Source organism: Lepus europaeus, chromosome 15 (assembly GCF_033115175.1).
Source record: "Lepus europaeus isolate LE1 chromosome 15, mLepTim1.pri, whole genome shotgun sequence".
Classification (NCBI taxonomy): Eukaryota; Metazoa; Chordata; class Mammalia; order Lagomorpha; family Leporidae; genus Lepus; species Lepus europaeus.
The window spans coordinates 10,281,983-10,300,469 of NC_084841.1; the positions used below are offsets into that span (position 1 = coordinate 10,281,983).

The 18,487-nt window shown below is 39.1% G+C and overlaps 1 protein-coding gene across 1 annotated transcript in view; it reads right to left on the bottom strand.

The window, feature by feature from the left end:
* The window catches only part of DNAH5 (dynein axonemal heavy chain 5), a 265,270-nt gene that overhangs the window by 62,679 nt on the left and 184,104 nt on the right, over positions 1–18,487 (bottom strand). Inside the window, exons 59-63 of the mRNA XM_062212620.1 lie at positions 15,900–16,103; positions 12,284–12,463; positions 7,255–7,392; positions 4,806–4,941; positions 3,884–4,200 (exon numbers count right to left, since the gene is read on the bottom strand). Coding sequence (XP_062068604.1) covers positions 3,884–4,200; positions 4,806–4,941; positions 7,255–7,392; positions 12,284–12,463; positions 15,900–16,103 — 975 coding nt within the window. The remainder of the gene's footprint in view (positions 1–3,883; positions 4,201–4,805; positions 4,942–7,254; positions 7,393–12,283; positions 12,464–15,899; positions 16,104–18,487) is intronic.

Below are 18,487 nucleotides of genomic sequence, written 5' to 3' on the forward strand. Positions count from 1 at the left end.
ATGGAGAAGGAGAAAGGATTAGAAGGCATTTTCAGTGAGATACTAGCAGAAAATTTCCCAGGTTTGGAGAAGGACAGAGGCATCTTAGTACAGGAAGCTTATAGAACCCCTAATAAACATGACCAAAAGAGATCCTCACCACGACATGTTGTAATCAAACTCACCACAGTGAAACATAAAGAAAAGATCCTAAAAGGTGCAAGAGAGAAACGTCAGATCACTCTTAGAGGATCTCCAATTAGACTCACAGCAGACTTCTCATCAGAAACCCTACAAGCTAGAAGGGAATGGCGAGACATAGCCCAGGTACTAAGAGAGAAAAACTGCCAGCCCAGAATACTATATCCTGCAAAGCTCTCATTTGTGAATGAAGGTGAAATTAAGACTTTTCATAGCAAACAGAAACTGAAAGAATTTGTTGCCACTCATCCTGCCCTGCAAAAGATGCTTAAAGATGTGTTACACACAGAAACACAGAAACATGGTCACCAATATGAAAGAAGGTAAAGGAAGGAAACCTCACAGCAAAAGATCACAGGAAGCTCAATTTCTCTTTGACATAGAATTAAACTCTGATGCTCTGTTAAAGCAATGTGTTAAAGTAATCTATTATGTTCTCTTGATGTCTGTTAAATTCTAATTGTTCAAAAACAGCTGAATTTTTATTAAGAGCTATGGGTTATTTAAATATGTGCTTTTTTCAAAAATTTGAATAATCACCTTGTAACAATGATCAAATTTGGTCTATGTTATGTCATGATTTTAAGAAATCTTATTTCAACCAGATATTTTGGATTTTGAGCCTTCTTGGCATTCTTGACAGGCATTCAAAAAATCAAAGTTTCAAACAATCTGGTCTCTAAAATTTCCAGTAAATCCTGGACTTTGGTTTTTCCAGTTTGGGCCCAACTGAAAAAATCGAAGGACCTATGTCTCTCATCTTATAGAGACACCAACTAATCAGTCTATTTGGAGTATATTAGAAGTACTGTCAAGATGTGATGTGGTACCAGACTTTAAGTTTCTATAATGGAAAATGCTATTAATACAAATGTTTGAGAATTAAAAAGTCTAATGATCTTGTGTTACTAGACATGATAGTTATCTTAATGAGAAAGCCCCAGAGGCTTAAAGGGTTAAATACTTGTAAAATCCTACAGGTGCTTTCAAAAATACTGTGAAGTAAGCAAGTGCCTCTTGCTGGTTGATGAGTTTATAATTTTAAACATGGCGACTTAAAGTCTTTTGTCATCCACAGTTATATATGATCTGCTGCTCATAAAACTAAAGCGTTGTTGGTTCTGTGTGTAGCTGTCCTCCTATAGGTTCCTATGGACTTTTTCCAGCCACTTTTATTGTATTCAGTACTTTGGGATGGCTCTATAAACAGATGAAGCCAATAATGTATTAACAGTACCAACTGAGAGAAAGTATGGTTAACTGAGGTTACTAAAAAGAAAAAGCAATTCAAATCAATTGGCAATCTACAAAAAGAGTTAAAGATTTTAAAAGCTATTATTAAAATTGCTATATTGGTCTATTATGCTATATTATATGTGTGTACATATTGTATGTCCACATGGGAAATTTTATTAAGAGTTTTATTTTAAATGGCTTATAGATAAGATTGTCCATAAATTTAAGCTGCTAAAATCAATCAAAGATACATTTTAATTTGTGTGACCTGAATCTGTGTATCATATGTTTTAGACTTGTTGGTAGAAAGAAGCTAAAAACATTTTAGATGGTTGTGCTTAAGTTTACTGGCTAAACAAACTACACCATGTTAGATATTTAAGAGGTGTTTTCAAATACATGATTCTTAAAATTTATAGAAGGCATTGGACCTTCTGGTAAATGTTTTCTTAAGTTGTTATCTAATGGTTGAAACGGTTTGCTAAGTATTCATGTGATATTGCTATTGTCAGCAAGCGATCTAGGACTTGTTCCCTCATTTCTCTATTCTAAGCCCAACTTGTTCTTTCATTTCTCTATTCTCTTCAAGGTAGGAAACTAATTCTATTATGAAGGAATCTGTAGGATGCACAATTTAATCTTTAGACCTTATAAAAGAGATGGCTAACATTTTTCTGCAATAGCATAGCCAAAATAAGAACTCAAATAATAATCTCATAGCTAGATTCACTTCGCCATCAGCGAAGTATACAGTAAGTAGAAAAAACCTCCCTTTCAGACCAAAGGGAAAGAAAGTTTTAAAGTGAGAATATAATTTTCCTCATGGGCATTGTCTACCTTAGAAAAACTACTACAGAACATGCCTGTGACTATAGACTTGTAGTTCAGGCCACCGAAGATTAGAGATGGGAAACGGGCACTCCCTTGACTTGCATCCTCTGGTCTGCTTTAACACAAACCAGGAGGAAAGGAAAGCTCGGCATCAGAAGCAATGGGTGGCAGGCCTATTAATGGCTGATCTGTACAGTGATCTGCCCTCAAGGAGACCCAACAGGCCAGTCCACTGCAGTGGCTTTCAATGTGGTAAGCCTGGGCTTCAGCAGAAGTCAGCTTGTGAAGAGCCCTGGCAGCTCTGCCAAGAGTTGGATCACTGGAAATGGACCTGCCCTGGAGTCGAAGGATGCCCAGGTCAGAGCCACAGATCTTATTGGCTCTAAGCTGAAAAGCCCTTCACTCAGCCCAACTTCCAAAGTGACCACTGCAGCTGAGGGGAGGGTCAAGTAGGGTCAGCAACATTGCAGGCAGAACTGTAAATTTCTTGTTAGAGATGCCCCCTGCCTTTACCTGGCCAGCTCTCCTCCCAGGCCAGCCAAGTAATGAAAGTCAACAGAGTGCCTTCCCCTAGGAGGTTCACACCTCCCTTAGGATATACCCCATGTGAAGAGATAGATAGGTCTGGGCCTCTGAATTTACAAGGCCTAAAGCCCACCAGATTATTATCAAGCCGCTTCTGTCAGGTTCTATTTGCCTCTCAATCAGAAAACTTAATTGTAGCTTAGACAGCACCTTTCTTAGCTCCTCTAATAATGACTCTGTCCTTTGTTCTAGGCCCTGTCTAGTGCACTTGGGCCTCATTCCTTTGTAATCATAACCTCTACTCTACCACCAATGGCTCTACTCCCAACATGTGTGTACTGATGGTCCTCTTCCCCACTTAATGCTGTATAATTGTTCAAACCTGGTAAATGCCACTCTTAGGATCATTGGTTACTATCCTCACTCTGTCTTTTATGACCTTGTCTAAATATGATCAGAGTCGGAAAACTTGGAAGGCTTCCATAGCCTTGGCAACTCATGACGACAGCCTAAGATGGTTACTGGCGCCATAAACTAGAGTGTCAATTTGTTGGGTCAACAACAGGAGCCACTGTGCACTTGCTCCTCATGTGGGATCTCTGTCCTTAATGTGCTGTACATTTTGATTTAATGCTATAACTAGTACTCAAACAGTATGTTTCACTTTGTGTGTCTATGTGGGTGCAAACTGTTGAAATCTTTATACTAAATTGATCTTCTGTATATAAAGAGAATTGAAAATGAATCTTGATGCAAATGGAAGGGGAGAGGGAGCGGGAGGGGGGAGGGTTGCGGGTGGGAGGGAAGTTATGGGGGGGGGAAGCCATTGTAATCCATAAGCTGTACACTGGAAATTTATATTCATTAAATAAAAGTTTAAAAAAAAAAAAAAGAAAAAAAAAATAAAGATGGAAAGAGTAGACAGCACAAATGCAAATTGTAAAATTTTTAGAGAACATTTTAATATTCATATTTAAGCGCTTATATCCACTACTGCTCTATCTGGCATTACCAAATATTGCTAATATGTTGAAATATTTCTTTATCTTGTATTTTTGTTTATCTGGGCAATAAAACTTAGCTGATAACAGAATACACATATATAAAGTACCTGGAGTTCATTTTTACTTTCTTTGTTTTTAATCCAGATCTTTCCTTGAGTCTGTGGATCAATTAGCAGAGGATAGCGTGATGCCTTTGTGACAATGATTCCATTCTGAATGGACAAGTCATCATTTGGCAGACCTTGGAGGTTCCATTCACTAATAGTAGGAGCATCAATTAACATCTCATTGAGATTCAGATCATTTCCAAATGGAATTTTCCGAGCTTTCATTTCCTTTTTCCAATCATTTAACAGCAAATCTCGAAACTCTTGGTTAAATGGGCCAGAATAAGAGAGAAAAGCCGTAGCCAACAATACATCTCCTAAAATAGAAAGTAAACATCACTAAAATATTTATGATTATCCTTGTAATTGTGCATATAATAATTTTTTATAAATAGAAGACAACCACTGTTTTAAACCAAATTATACAAATCAAATTGTGATCAGACCATACATTGTTGTGTGCTGGAAAACAGACAGTAATTTGGTTCATTGTTAAACAGGGTCCAAAGGGTTTACCAAGTCATAGCTACTAGCAGTCAAGCATTGGGTTAGCTGGACTTGTTTTGGAAGGGAAAGGATTAAGTTTAAGGAACACAAAACCTCAAAAGAGCTTTCATTCAAAGTACCTTGGATCAATATCCCCATGCATCCATAGGAGAATACATAAGCAACCTGATGATAAGAGGTATAAAGCTCCTTAACAAATCTAATCAGGATGGAATCAATACCAGATGAATATCCATCCCTCTGAAATGGTTGAGGACACACACACACACATACATACACACACATACACATACACACATATATGCACACACACAAGTTTGAAATAATCAAGGGATGTACTTTATTCTGATTAAAGTTTCAACTTGCTAACTGTTGCAGCAAGCACATAATTTCATTAATAAAAGAACGTACATACCTACAAGTCTCTTAGTTTGTGCAGCAAACTCTTTACTTTGCTCTGTCCATCTCTCTTTTTCTCCAGCCAGGCCACTGATCAGTGTGGAAGCTGTCTGCATCTTATGCCTGCACCGTTCTGCATCTTCAAGCAAGGTCTAAGAAGGCCCATAATCAAAAGAAATTCTTATTGATATAAATATGTCCCCTGGATCAAAACTATAACTTTAAGATATTCTATATTGGCCCTTCAGATACATATGAGCCATTTTTTTCTAAAGAAGGTGTAAGATTTCATGTCCATGTGTCTGTCAGCTCAATCCTGTGTCTTATGTCTCCTCCATGGAACTGGAAGTGATACTTCCAGTGGTGTTCTGAGCCAACAGTAAGACTCTACTCAGATGTTAAAACTGAGATAATAGAAATGTCTGCATTATGATTTCCCTGTGAAAACAACAAGTATTCATGCTAAGATCATATAGCAATAAAAATGTAAAGAAATACATATCCCTAGTTAAAAAAAAAAACTGAAAGATGTCTCATGTTCAAATTCTGGTATCATCGCTGCTTACCTAACTGCATGCCTCATTTTACCTTAGAGGAAACTTTAGATTACCTTCAGATTTTGATGCCCTGAGGCTCCTGAACAAATTTCAGCTACTCTTGATTCATATATCCCTTCCTGCTCTTCCTGGCATCAATAAAAGGAAGTTAACCCACACTTCAACATACTGTTGTCACTCTCTTCTTGATTTTTAGAAATGAATGATTCCATTCCTCTATATTTAAAAGACAAATGCTAATTCTACTTGTAAATATTTGTACTTATCAAATAAAGTGGGTATTGCCAAAGATTGAGCTACATGACCAGTCACTAGATACTCATTTATAATAACAACAAATTTAGATATAGATCTATAGATAGATGTTGGCCTTAAAATTTTAAGATAAATTTTTAATTTTTAATTTATTTTATTTATTTGAGAGGTGGATAGAGAAACCACCGGGAGGACAGCCTTTCCCTTGGAAGGCCCCTACTTTTTGAAGATGTGGGGGAGGAACTAGATCCAGCCCTGGATAATGTTTTGGAGAGAAACCTCATTAAAACTGGGTCTACCTTTAAGGTAGGTTAAGCCTGGTGATAACTTACACACTCAAGGGTCTTAAATCTCTCAAAGCATTTTAGCTGAACACTAACATATAAATGCTTGCTGGTTTCAACCTCACCTCCCTCCCCTTAAGACCCTCCACAACACCAGCAACTCTAGCACACATAGTCTCCTGTGCAAGTGCTGTCTCTGAATCTTTTTAAAATTTTTTTTAAAGTTTCATTTTTTAAAAATTTATTTGAAAGGCAGAGCTACAGAGAGAAGAGGAGAGACAGAGAAAGAGATCTTTCATTGCTTGTGCACTACCCAAATGGCCACGAAGGCTGGGGCTGAAAGCCAGGAGCTTCTTCCAGGGCTCCCAGGTGGGGACAGGGGCCCAAGCACTTGGGCCATCCTCTGCTGCTTTCCCAGGTGCGTTATCAGGGAGCTGGATCAGAAGTGGAACAGTCAGGACTCGAACCTGTGCTCCTATGGGATGCAGACATTGCAGACGAAGGCTTAACTTGCTATGCCACAATGCCAGCACCAGAACCTGAATCTTAAGCTACAGTAGCTCTATGTTAAATCTGCTTTGATAAACAGGAGTGTAATTCCCAACTAATATATCAATTCCCAAAAGAGACAGAATTAGTATCAAATTAAAAAAAAGAGCTAGAAGCTAGGAAATACACGAACCACCCTGCCTACTTTGAAAGATTGTTTTCGAAAATTAAATGAGAAAACATGGTGGCAGGCGTTGCAGCACTGCCACTGGTGACATCCACATAGAAACAAGAGTGCTGGCTCAAGTCCAGGCTACTCTGCTTTCAATCCAGCATCCTGAAAATGCATTCTGGGAACAGCAGATCACAGTGCAAGTGCGTGGATCCCTACCAGCCATGTGGGTGACCCAGATGGAGTTCTGGGCAACTGGCTGTGGCCCAGCCCTCCCTGGCTATTGTAGGCACTGGGAAAGTGGGCCAATACGTCGACGCACTCTCTCACTCTTGCTCTGCCTTTAAAGTAAATGAAAAATAAAAATAAACATTTATACAAGGGGACAAAGTAGGAGGACACAATATGAAAAACACACACAAAAAATGCTACCCAAGGTGCTATTACCATCAATATTATCATGAATGAAGAAAGTAGCAATTAGGTTCCAGAACTGACTGTGGTCCTGGCTGACTGTTCTGACATCCTGCCAAAAGCCCTTGGTGTCTGTTAGAAACATACTCCATGGTTCCGTGACAGATTATGTGCTGTCTATATGCTATAAATAAATTCAGTGAATCTCCAGCAGAAATCTAACCCTTGGAGAGAGAAAGTACAAAAGGAATGAGGAGTTACACTAGCCAGCCCCTCCGCTGACAAAGGAGTTACCTGCTTCTCGGCCATGGCCTGTTCATACTCTGCCTGTACCACGTCGAGCTCTGCTTGCTTGTCATCCAGCTCAGCCTGTGCCTTCTGCAAATCCAGCATGGCCAAGACGTGGCGATTTTCCTGCACCACCAAGTTGGCCTGCACAGGACACACACAGAGTGAAGTGGCCAGTAGCAAACTCCCAAACCCTCCACATTTCAGTCTGAGAACTCAGTAATGTCACATGTTTGAAATTGTTCTTTGTTCTACCCCTGAAGCATTTCAAATTGCAGTAATTCAAGACCAAATCTTCATGCGAGGTAGCCATACAGGTCCACAAGCAAAAAACTGTAGTTCAGCAAATCTTCTCTGTAAAGTGCTATGTAGTAAATATTTTAGGATATTTAGGCCAGGAGACAAAATCTAACCATTGTTTAGGTACTTTTTTAAAAACCATTTACAATATAAAAACTAGTCTTATTTGGTGAGCCATACAATCAAATTTCATGAAATGGATTTGTTCCAAATGATGAGATGCCTATCCTCAGATCATAAAATTATAATATTAAATGTGTATAGACAAATTGTAGATTTTAATGTTAAGAGTTGTAGAAAGAGAAAAATCTGGATTCAGTTACTGACTCACAATCATTCAGCATACTCATGTTTCACTAAACAATGGTGCAAAAGTGGTACACAATCAGCAGAAACTGTGCTGCAAGTTTTGATCTTTTCTCAGCTTAGCAATGTGCAGTACAGTCCTCTCTGGCACTCGTGGGCAAGGGTGGCAGGGGTGCTGCAGCTCCCTGTCAGCTCTGTGATCACAAGGGGAAGCAGTTCACACCCTGTGTGCCATGAGGCTGAGCCATGGTGCTCAGTGGGTGAGAGGATTTCAAATGGCACAGTAAACCTATAGTAACATTGAAAAATCCTAAGTCAAAATATTTTCTGTACAGATACTCCTCTACTTTCAATGGGGTTGTATACTAGTAAGCTCATCATATAGTCAAAAAATCCCAAGTGCAATCAACAAATATCAGGATTGTCTGTATTTAGAACTATTTGCCTATGATACTCATTCCTGCTGATGCATAACAGAGGACAGAATTTAGTTATTCACTGAATGTAAAGAACTTGGTGTTGTGTGTGATAGTGGTCTTCACGCTGTTCCTGTAGTTACCATGTATTTCTTGACTTGCAGAAAAGCAGAATTGGTACCTTCAGCCGTGACTAATTAAAAATATCTGTACTAAGAGAGCTGCTAAGATGTAATCAGAAGACATAATCAAAAGTAATATTAGAAAAAGATGAGGTGTAAAAAATAATCCATGCTTACAGGAACTTAGATCCTTTAAAAATGACTGTTAAAATCAAGTTTCTCCCTTTTAAGTCTATAAAATGCTAAAATTTACATTAATAGAAAGATCTTCTACTAGATACCAGATTCTTTCTGAGGTTTGAAAAGATTATTTTTCTAATGTGATAAATTTCTTTCCTTTCGCAATACCTTGAGCTTCCAAATTTTTGCAGAATATATCTTTACGGAAAAAGTCACAGTTCTCTAATTGACTAGATTCAGTGGCAGGCAAAAGTATAGCTTTAAAATTGTAATTTAACAGGAATCTAACTCATGACTGCCTTCTTGGCTCTTCCCTGAAAGCAAGGCCACTACATCAAACAACTCACTGGGGTTACCCACCAGCGTCAAGCTATAACAGCCCCAAAGGTTTTGAATACCCCCATCACTTTACTCAAGTCAATAAATTTTCATTTAAATCAAGCTCTCAAATATTGCTAATGAAAATCCTTCCAACTCAACTGCTCAACATATGAACTCTTTTTTAAGATTTAATTATTTATTTGAAAGGCAGCATTACAGAGAAAAAGGGAAAGATAAAAAGAGAGAGACATTTTCCACCCAATGTTTTACTCCTCAGATGGCTGCAATGGCCAGAGCTGGGCTAGTCTGAAGCCAGGAGCCAGGAGCTTCTTCTGGGTCCCCCACATGGGTGCAGGGGTCCAAGTAACTGGGCCATCTTCTGCTGCTTCCCCACATGCATTAGCAGGGAGCTGGATTGGAAGTGGAGAAGCTGGGACTCAAACTGGCACCCATATGGGATGCCAGCACCACAGGTGGCAACTTAACCTGCCACGCCACTGTGCTGGGACTTCAACATATGCACTCTAAAACTCTGCAGGTCTGCAGGTCACTTACTGAGAGCCTTGGTTTTCCATTAAAGTACTGAAAAATTACTTCTTATGTGTGTGTGTGTGTGTGTGTGACAGAGAGAGAGAGAGAGAGAGAGAGAGAGAGAATATTAAACAGAATATATATAAAAGCCCACCTCGAATACCTGACATATAACAAGTGTTCAGTAAATGATACTTGGTATTGTCCATGTCTAATATTTGAGTATCTACTTTTTTAACATCCTATTTATTTATTTACTGATTTTTCAAAGAGAAGTTTAAAGAGAAATTATAATGAGCTTTGGTGGAATCTAAATTGCTATTGTTAAAATTAGTATTTGTTTAAATGTACTCACTCTTAGAAGTCACTTTGCCCATCTAAACTGATTGCAAGATGAAAGAGAATGGAACCTGTCTGGGTTACTAATTAGTGTCAAAGAGAGTGCACCTGGAATTAGGCCATGCCCTTTTCTTTTCAAGGGCTGATTCTGAGTCCAGAGTGCTGTTTAGGACATCTGCCATTCTATGAGTCTGCTGTGTATCCTGCTTCCCATGTAGGATCATTCTCTCCTTTTTAATTCTATCAATTATTATTTGCAGATACTGGTCTTATTTATGTAATCCCTTTGACACTGAATCTTATCATATTGATCAATTATGAACTTAAACTGATCACTTTAAGAAGTAAGATGGGATTGGTACATGTCACATTGATGGGATTGAATTGGAATCCCCTGGCACATTTCTAGCTCTACCATTAGGGGTAAGTCAGAGTGAGCATGTGCAGAACTGTACATTTCCTCCCTCTCTTATTCCCACTCTTTTATTTAACAGGAATCACTTTTCAGTTAAATTTAAACGACTAAGAATAATTGTGTGCTACTTAAAGAGTTCAACCAATGGTATTAAGTAGAAAAAAAGGCCATGTCCTTGACCCCTCCTCATTTAGGAAGAAGGAGCATGCAAGGGAAGTCCTCAAGCAATAAACGAAGTGAGAGACCTAGGTCTGAATTTCTTAATGCAGTCAGGAGAACCACCCAAGGAGAATTTGCACTCCCTTAACCTTTTCTCTCTGCCCAGGCAAGTGCAGGATCTATGTAACTGCATGTATTTTCTGACTGACATAGTGAGGACTGGACAAGCTAAATAGTCTAAGATGTTGGATGCTCAGAAGAATATAGGCAGGCAATCTCAGGACAGATTTCCCAGAAAAAAATTTTCAGCTTCATCTGTAAATAGAGGGTCCCACAATAAGTAAAAGGCTTCCCTTCTGAAGGGCTACCCTTCACTATCTACTTTGTGATCTGCACAGTCCTGAGACCCCCTGAAGGCTGAACTATGGAAGGGATTACACACAGGACAAAAACGTTGTTCTTACATAAGGCTTTTTCAGAATGTTCACTTTTAAATATTTCAGTTCGTTGTACTTTTTTTTTTTTTTTGACAGGCAGAGTGGACAGTGAGAGAGAAGAGACAGAGAGAAAGGTCTTCCTTTGCCGTTGGTTCACCCTCCAATGGCCGCCACGGCCGACGTGCTGCAGCCAGTGCACCACGCTGATCCGAAGCCAGGAGCCAGGTGCTTCTCCTGGTCTCCCATGCGGGTGTAGGGCCCAAGGACCTGGGCCATCCTCCACTGCACTCCTTGGCCACAGCAGAGAGCTGGCCTGGAAGAGGGGCAACTGGGACAGAATCTGGTGCCCCAACCGGGACTAGAACCTGGTGTGCTGGTGCCACAGAGCCATAGCGCCGGCCCATTTTACTTAAAATAACTACACATTGTTAATTCAGCTGTAATTCCATTTAAGACACTACGTATGCTTACTCACTACAAAAGTGTGCAAAAGACACCCTTTTTATCTGATATGGTAATTACAATTCAGCTAATATCAAAATGCCCATTTCTGATCCATGCTGGAGTCTTCCAAGGATCCCAAAATCTATAATGTCAGTCAACATGATATCAATTATTTACTGTAAAACTCTCTGAATTGAAAGAATCTTTGTTCCTTTAAATTTTCCTATAATCCCAAAGGCTCTGGCTACTGAATAAACTACCCTAGTAAATTAACAATTGGAAATAAAATAGGTCATACGATCCTATACCTATCTTTGTGCTACCCTTGGTTATTCTTTTCATAATTAATATGTTCCTTGGGTAGTTTCAAATGTAAGTGGGTTTTAATAGGTGGTCTGGGGCTATCAGACCTACACAAAATCAAGATAATCAACCAAGTCTTATGATACAATGTTGAGAAGTTAGCATTTCATTTTCAAAAATGCACTTCCTCTCAATTTGATGGAGGTTGAGTGTGTTGTAGTGGTGGGGCGTATATATGAATTAAGATAAAAATGTCAATTATTCAAAAGGAAACACAAGTCTATTCTCAAAGTCACCTTAAATAATAAATAAATCAGTCTCTTCCTGAGAACAGAAGAACATGCAAGCCTTGCAACCAAGACCAGACACAGGCATTTTCCAGTCACCAGCATCCACATCATGACTCACTCACAGGGCTCCCTGGCTGGAGATCTTGAACATTACAGAGAAATGCTGTGCTGTGGTTTTCTATGTATTTTTTTTTCAAGTTGACATTGTGGAAGAAAACTATCCAACAACCCACAATGGATTTTGCATGTTTACCGAGAGTCAGTCCATACTTAAAGGATCATAGGATCCTGATTAAAGTAGAATGACAGAGAAGCACACACTATGCCTTGTCTTTCTAATACTTGCTCTCCCAGTGGATCTGGGTACCCTGGCACCAGAGGCTAAAGTTTCCGGTGCTACTGTGAAAAGTTAGACCAGCTGACCTAGCACCCGTTCCCAGGCATGGTCACGCAATTCTACCGGGAGGCATACCTTCAGGGGCAGCACCTCTTTGTTTATAGAGAAAAACGAAGCCATGGCTTTGGTCCAGGAACAAAGACCAGCTACATTCCCACATACGCGTTTAGCAGTTTCAATGTTGTAGTCTGCCATTTCAAAGTAAGGATTCAAAAGTTCTATCACTTCTTCATTGATTGTGTCTTTTGGGAATTGCTATGAAAGAAAGGAGTAAAATTGAGTAAAACACTTCTTTCCATGAAATCAAACTCAAATCATACTTGTACTTTGTCAATATCTCATGATATAAGGCAAGTCATAAAAATGAAAAAACAGTAAGGGATGACAGCAAAGAAACGTTACTATACACTTTGTCTTCTGTGGAAAAAAATACCAACCCTAAATAAATATACTAGGATTCAGGGAATGAGTAAATTATTTAGGTGGTAAGCACTAATATGATTATTCAATTTCCTAAAGCTATAAAAATTTCTTGACATTAATCCTAAATACTGGATTACAAATCCATAAGATCAACAGTGAAACACACACACACACAGGTATGTTCAGCCTAAGGATATAGAGACTTAGCACTTACCAGCAACTAAACATATCATAGTTGTAGACAGAAGTTCTATTAAACGCAACTGAAATGTGAAGATAATAACTTGGACACTAGGCCTTGAGGATAATGAATTAATTTTTAATCACAGAACTATCAAAAATATGAGAGAATTAATAACTTCTGGAGGGGTGAAATTGTAAAGCAGTGGCAGAAACAGATTCAGAATGCCTTCCTGTATTAGAAAGGGCAGACTGGACAACGAACAAAATTGGAACTTGAAAGTGGTATTTTCTCTTTTGAGTGTGATTAAATACTTTCTAAGTAGAAAGAAATTGAGCATCCAAACAAACATACCATACAGACTAGAACACACTTTCATTCCGAACTCACTGAAGGCGCATTTCCTTTATGAGACTTGAAAAATAGTGAAGCCAGAAGTATATCTAGAACCAACAGAAGAGTGGACCATGTGGCAAGAAGACAAACAGAAAGGTATGATTCAAAAGCAGTGGCCCTCCCACCAGGTAAACAAAGTAGGCCTCTTGTGTCACTTGCCAGGATTCTACTTGAAATCCAATTCCACTGTCACAGAATATCATAATTATCTGGGACTAGTCTGTACAGCTCACTGGTTTCATAAGCTACTCATGGTTATAGTTGCTATAAGGTACCTCACAAGACTCTAGTCATAGCAGTCACTTGGGTGATGTTGGACTGCAAAATGGAATAAAGTTAGCACTAAGGTTATAGCTTAGGCAATGGATATGAATTGGGTATTCTCAGTTGTCTCAAGATCTAGATATGAAAGCTAAAGCAAACCTTCTTAGGGAAATAAAAAAAGAATTCATCTGGCTTATAGGTAGACAAAGATCTCCTAAACTCAACACAGACACCAAAAGTACTGCTAAGGAAAATATTGACTAATTGGACTACATTAAATATAAGAATTTCTGATTATCAAAAGACACTATTGATAGAATGAATACTAAGCCATAAAGTGGCAGAGATGTCTAAAAATATATATCAAAATAAATAAAAATAATAAATAAATAAAAATTTTAAAAAAAAATTTAAAAATATATAAATGACAAAACAGTCATGTTTAATATCTTAATAAAATTCTATAAAATAATAAAAAATAGTCAAGAGGCTGGAACAGACCTTAAGAGAAAAATTCCCAAGATTATCATAAAATATGAAAATATTTTCAAATTCATGAGTCATCAGAGAAATGGAAATTAAACCCATAATAATAAAAAATATACAAACCCAACAAAAGAGCTAAAAGTAGAAATTGATGAAGATGTGGAGCAATTCAAAACTGCTGATTGGTGTGTACATTTATATAATCACTTTTGAAAACTCAGTGGCATGATCTACTAAAGTTGATTAAATATACATAATCTAAGACCAAGAAATTGCACTCCTGAGTATAAGAGCCAACAGAAATGTGTACATGCAAGCACCAAATAACATGCAGACGAAGAGTCATAGCTTTATTTATGTTAGCCAAAAATCAGCAGCAACCCAAAAGTCCATCAAGAGTGTATGGGCTGGCCGGCGCCGTGGCTCAACAGGCTAATCCTCCGCCTTGCGGCGCCGGCACACCGGGTTCTAGTCCCGGTCGGGGCACCGATCCTGTCCCGGTTGCCCCTCTTCCAGGCCAGCTCTCTGCTGTGGCCAGGGAGTGCAGTGGAGGATGGCCCAAGTGCTTGGGCCCTGCACCCCATGGGAGACCAGGAGCAGCACCTGGCTCCTGCCATCGGAACAGCGCGGTGCGCCGGCCGCAGCGCGCTACCGCGGCGGCCATTGGAGGGTGAACCAACGGCAAAAGGAAGACCTTTCTCTCTGTCTCTCTCTCTCACTGTCCACTCTGCCTGTCAGAAAAAAAAAAAAAAAAAAAAAAAAAGAGTGTATGGGCTAAACAAGTCAAAACATGTTAAAGTGTTCAAGCTAGGGCTCATTCATACAGGTTCATGAGAAATTACTGTTAAATGTTGAGGTATTCTGCAAACCGGTTGATAAACACACCCATTATTAAAATTAAATTATATAAACCTTTAACTAAATAAATTATATTTAAAACAAAGTAACACATCTGCAAAACTCATAACTTTCTATTTTACTACATCTTACCAGCATCTTTTTTGAGGTCATTTGTACCCTTTTTATCTACATCATAGATACAATAATAATGTGTTGTTATGAGCGTTTTGCCAGCTCTACCTTCAACAACATAATTTTGGTAGCTTGAAGTTGCCATCGTCAGAGTAGTTACACCATGATAAACACTATGATAGTGAATCAATTTTTCCTTCCCATCCCACCAAGAACCAGTTACTAAATAATTACCATGTATTCATATCCTAGAAAGTTACATAGCAATGAAAAAAAATAATGTAATTCTGTCTTTGGCAACAGTAAGAGTGACTCTCATAGACACACTGAACAAAAGAGGTCAAAAACAAAGGGTTCATAAAAGTATGGTTTCATACAACTATATTTCAAAACAGGTAAAATTAATGATCAGCATAAAGGTCAAAATAATTATTATTTTAAGTGATGTTACTGACTGGGTTGGGGAATGAAAGTGATTTCTGGGAATCTAGAAACACAGTCTCTGCTTTCAGTATTCATTAATAAGTATGTATGAATATAAATAATCATCAAGTAGTGCACTTGGCACTTCTGCATTTTGTTACATGTAAGCTCTTTCTCATAATAAAATTAAAAAGATATAAATTAATATTAAATAATCACTATTGAGGTCTTCAAAAGATACATATATGCATATATTGATATCTATTATGCACGACATATATATATATATATATATACATATGTATTATCCCCTGAAAACGAATTTTTTTCTTTTATTACAGTATGGAAATATGTCAGGAAAATCTCTAATGCTTACAATGTCTGACATTGGAAAGAGAAAGCTCTACTCCAAAAGAAACACTTAAATACATAATCAAAATAAGTATGTAGAGTGAATTCTTAGATTCATAAGATAAATCTGTTAACAGATTCAGACACCCAGTGAAGACCGAGTCCCCTCTCAATCCATCATGATCGACAACCAACCTGTAAGTTCTGTAAGAAGTTGCCCGCAGTCATCAGTTTTAAAGACTCCTGCCAGGAGGGAATGGTACAGCTTCTGTCCAGGTCAATTTTCACCACGTTGACTTTCCTTTGAAACAGCAGCAGCACACAGTCCATGATGCGCATGATGAGGTGAGGGGGCCTGCCCAGCGTGCGCACGGTTGCGATGTCGGAAGGCTTGATTGTCTGGTAGGGGGAAGGAGGACATGGTCATCCAATCTCAGAGAAGAAAGTGCAGACAAACTTTTCATGTGCACATGCTGCATCTTCCAGTTAGATACAGAATGATAGGGTCTGGACACATATTTCATCCCATAGCAAGACACATCTGCGAAAGTTCAGATTTTTACAATTCAAACTGACAGTGAAGGAGAGAAATGTTGGTCAGCAGATAAGGAGCTGTGACTTCTCTAAAACTGCACAGACCACTTTGTGTCAGAAAAAAAGAAAAGTATAATCTGGGGGGCAATAATGCTCAGCACTTAAACAGACATCAGGGTTTGAAACCAGGAAAAATACAGCATTGGTGGTGCCTTTTTACTCATTAGCCATGTAGGTCAGGAACTTACCTCTCTCTAAAGCAACTCGGACTTGTCACAGTGGACTGACACCAGAGGGTAGCCCCAGGGCTGACAGATTGAATAATTAGAGGTTTCTTAGCTGGGAACTGACCTTTAAATAAAGGCACTTGAGAAATAGAGTTTCACAAAACTCTCAGAAAAGTTCTATTCTGTTCCCAATACAGATATTCTTATGGAGTAAATTATTTAATACTCACATAAACCTATTTTGGTTGATAGTAATTGCTCTATCTATAAAACTCTTTATGAAACAAAGGATACAGAAAATACTAACTATAAGAATCTACTACAGTGCCATCTCTAGGAGGAATAATGTATATTCACTCCTTTTAGGTCTTAAAAATCTTCCACCTAGTTTGCATTTACAGCCTTCCTGTCAAAAGAAGGTAACTGATGTCTATCCACCTGCTCAAGGCTAACCATCTATTCTCAGAGGACTGAGAGCACGTATACACATACACACACACACACACACATAAAAGCATTGCTTCAGTACGCCAACATTTCAAAAGCTAGATAGCTAGAAGTTGAGGATAATCTGTGGTAAAGAAATGGAAGGGGCAGTGGATCTTTATTTGAAATATTTGGTTAAAAAGAAAGGGGAGAGGCTAGCGCCACAGCTCAATAGGCTAACCCTCCGCCTGTGGCGCTGGCACACGGGGTTCTAGTCCCAGTCGGGGCACCGGATTCTGTCCCAGTGACTCCTCTTCCTGTCCAGCTCTCTGCTGTGGCCTGGGAGTGCAGTGGAGGATGGCCCAAGTCCTTGGGCCCTGCACCCGCATGGGAGACCAGGAGAAGCACCGCAGCTGCCATTAGGGGGTGAACCAATGGAAAAGGAAGACCTTTCTCTCTGTCTCTCTCTCTCTCACGGTCCACTCTGCCTGTCAAAATAAATAAAATAAAATAAAAATTTTTAAAAAGGGGGAGAAATAGTTTAAAAAAAAAACAGTAGAAAATAGTATCAGGTTAAAGTGATAGAAAATGTTAAGACCTGGGCATGCTTATTCTGCACTGCTTTTAAAAAATAGCATTTTCAGGGGCCAGAGCTGTGGCACAGAAGGCTAAGCCACCATGTGGTGCCACCATTCCATATGGACACCGGTTTATGTCCCGGCTGTTCCTCTCCTGATCCAGCTGTCTGCTTATGGCCTGGGAAAGCACTGGAAGATGGCCCAAGTGCTTGGGCCCCTATACCTGCATGGGGGACCCAGAGGAAGCTCCTGGCTCCTGGCTTTGGATTGGCCCAACTCTGACCGTAGAAGCCATTTGGGGAGTGGACCAGCAGAAGGAAGACATTTCTCTCTGTCTCTCCCTCTCCCTATAACTCTACCTCTCAAAAAAAATCATTTTTTTAAAAAAAGTAGAATTTTTAGACAGAATTGGGCTTAGTATTTTAGGTATCCAAGTACAAGGGTTTGGGGGCAGAGCAGAGCTGACATTCACCCTGGTCAGTTAAATACTGACTCCTCTTTTCTTTGCAGATAGAGTAATATGACTTTTATAATCCCTAATACACCATGACAATATGACAGTTATTTAACACCTGAGGGGTTTTTTTTGTTTTGTTTTGTTTTGTTTTGTTTTGTTTTGTTTTTTTTTTTTTTTTTGCTTTCAGCAGCTTAAATCAGATCAAGCACTAAGATAGGAAGAAACATTCTTTGCTATTTGATGCATGCATTAGAGCAACCTGATGTCAAATGCTATAGTCTGGATGTATCTGGGACTTTCTTAGAATAAACTACTAGTATAACCATTTTTCAAGATTTCAAAAGTTCACAAGGAGGTAATAAGATGGAGACAGGGGACCAGCACTGTCACGCAGTGGGTAAAGCCGCCACCTGCAGTGCCGGCATCCCATATGGGCACCGGTTCGAGACCCAGCTGCTCCACTTCCATTCCAGCTCTCTGCTATGGCCTGGGAAAGCAATAGAAGATGGCCCAAATGCTTGGGCCCCTGCACACACTTGAGAGAACTGGAGGAATCTCCTG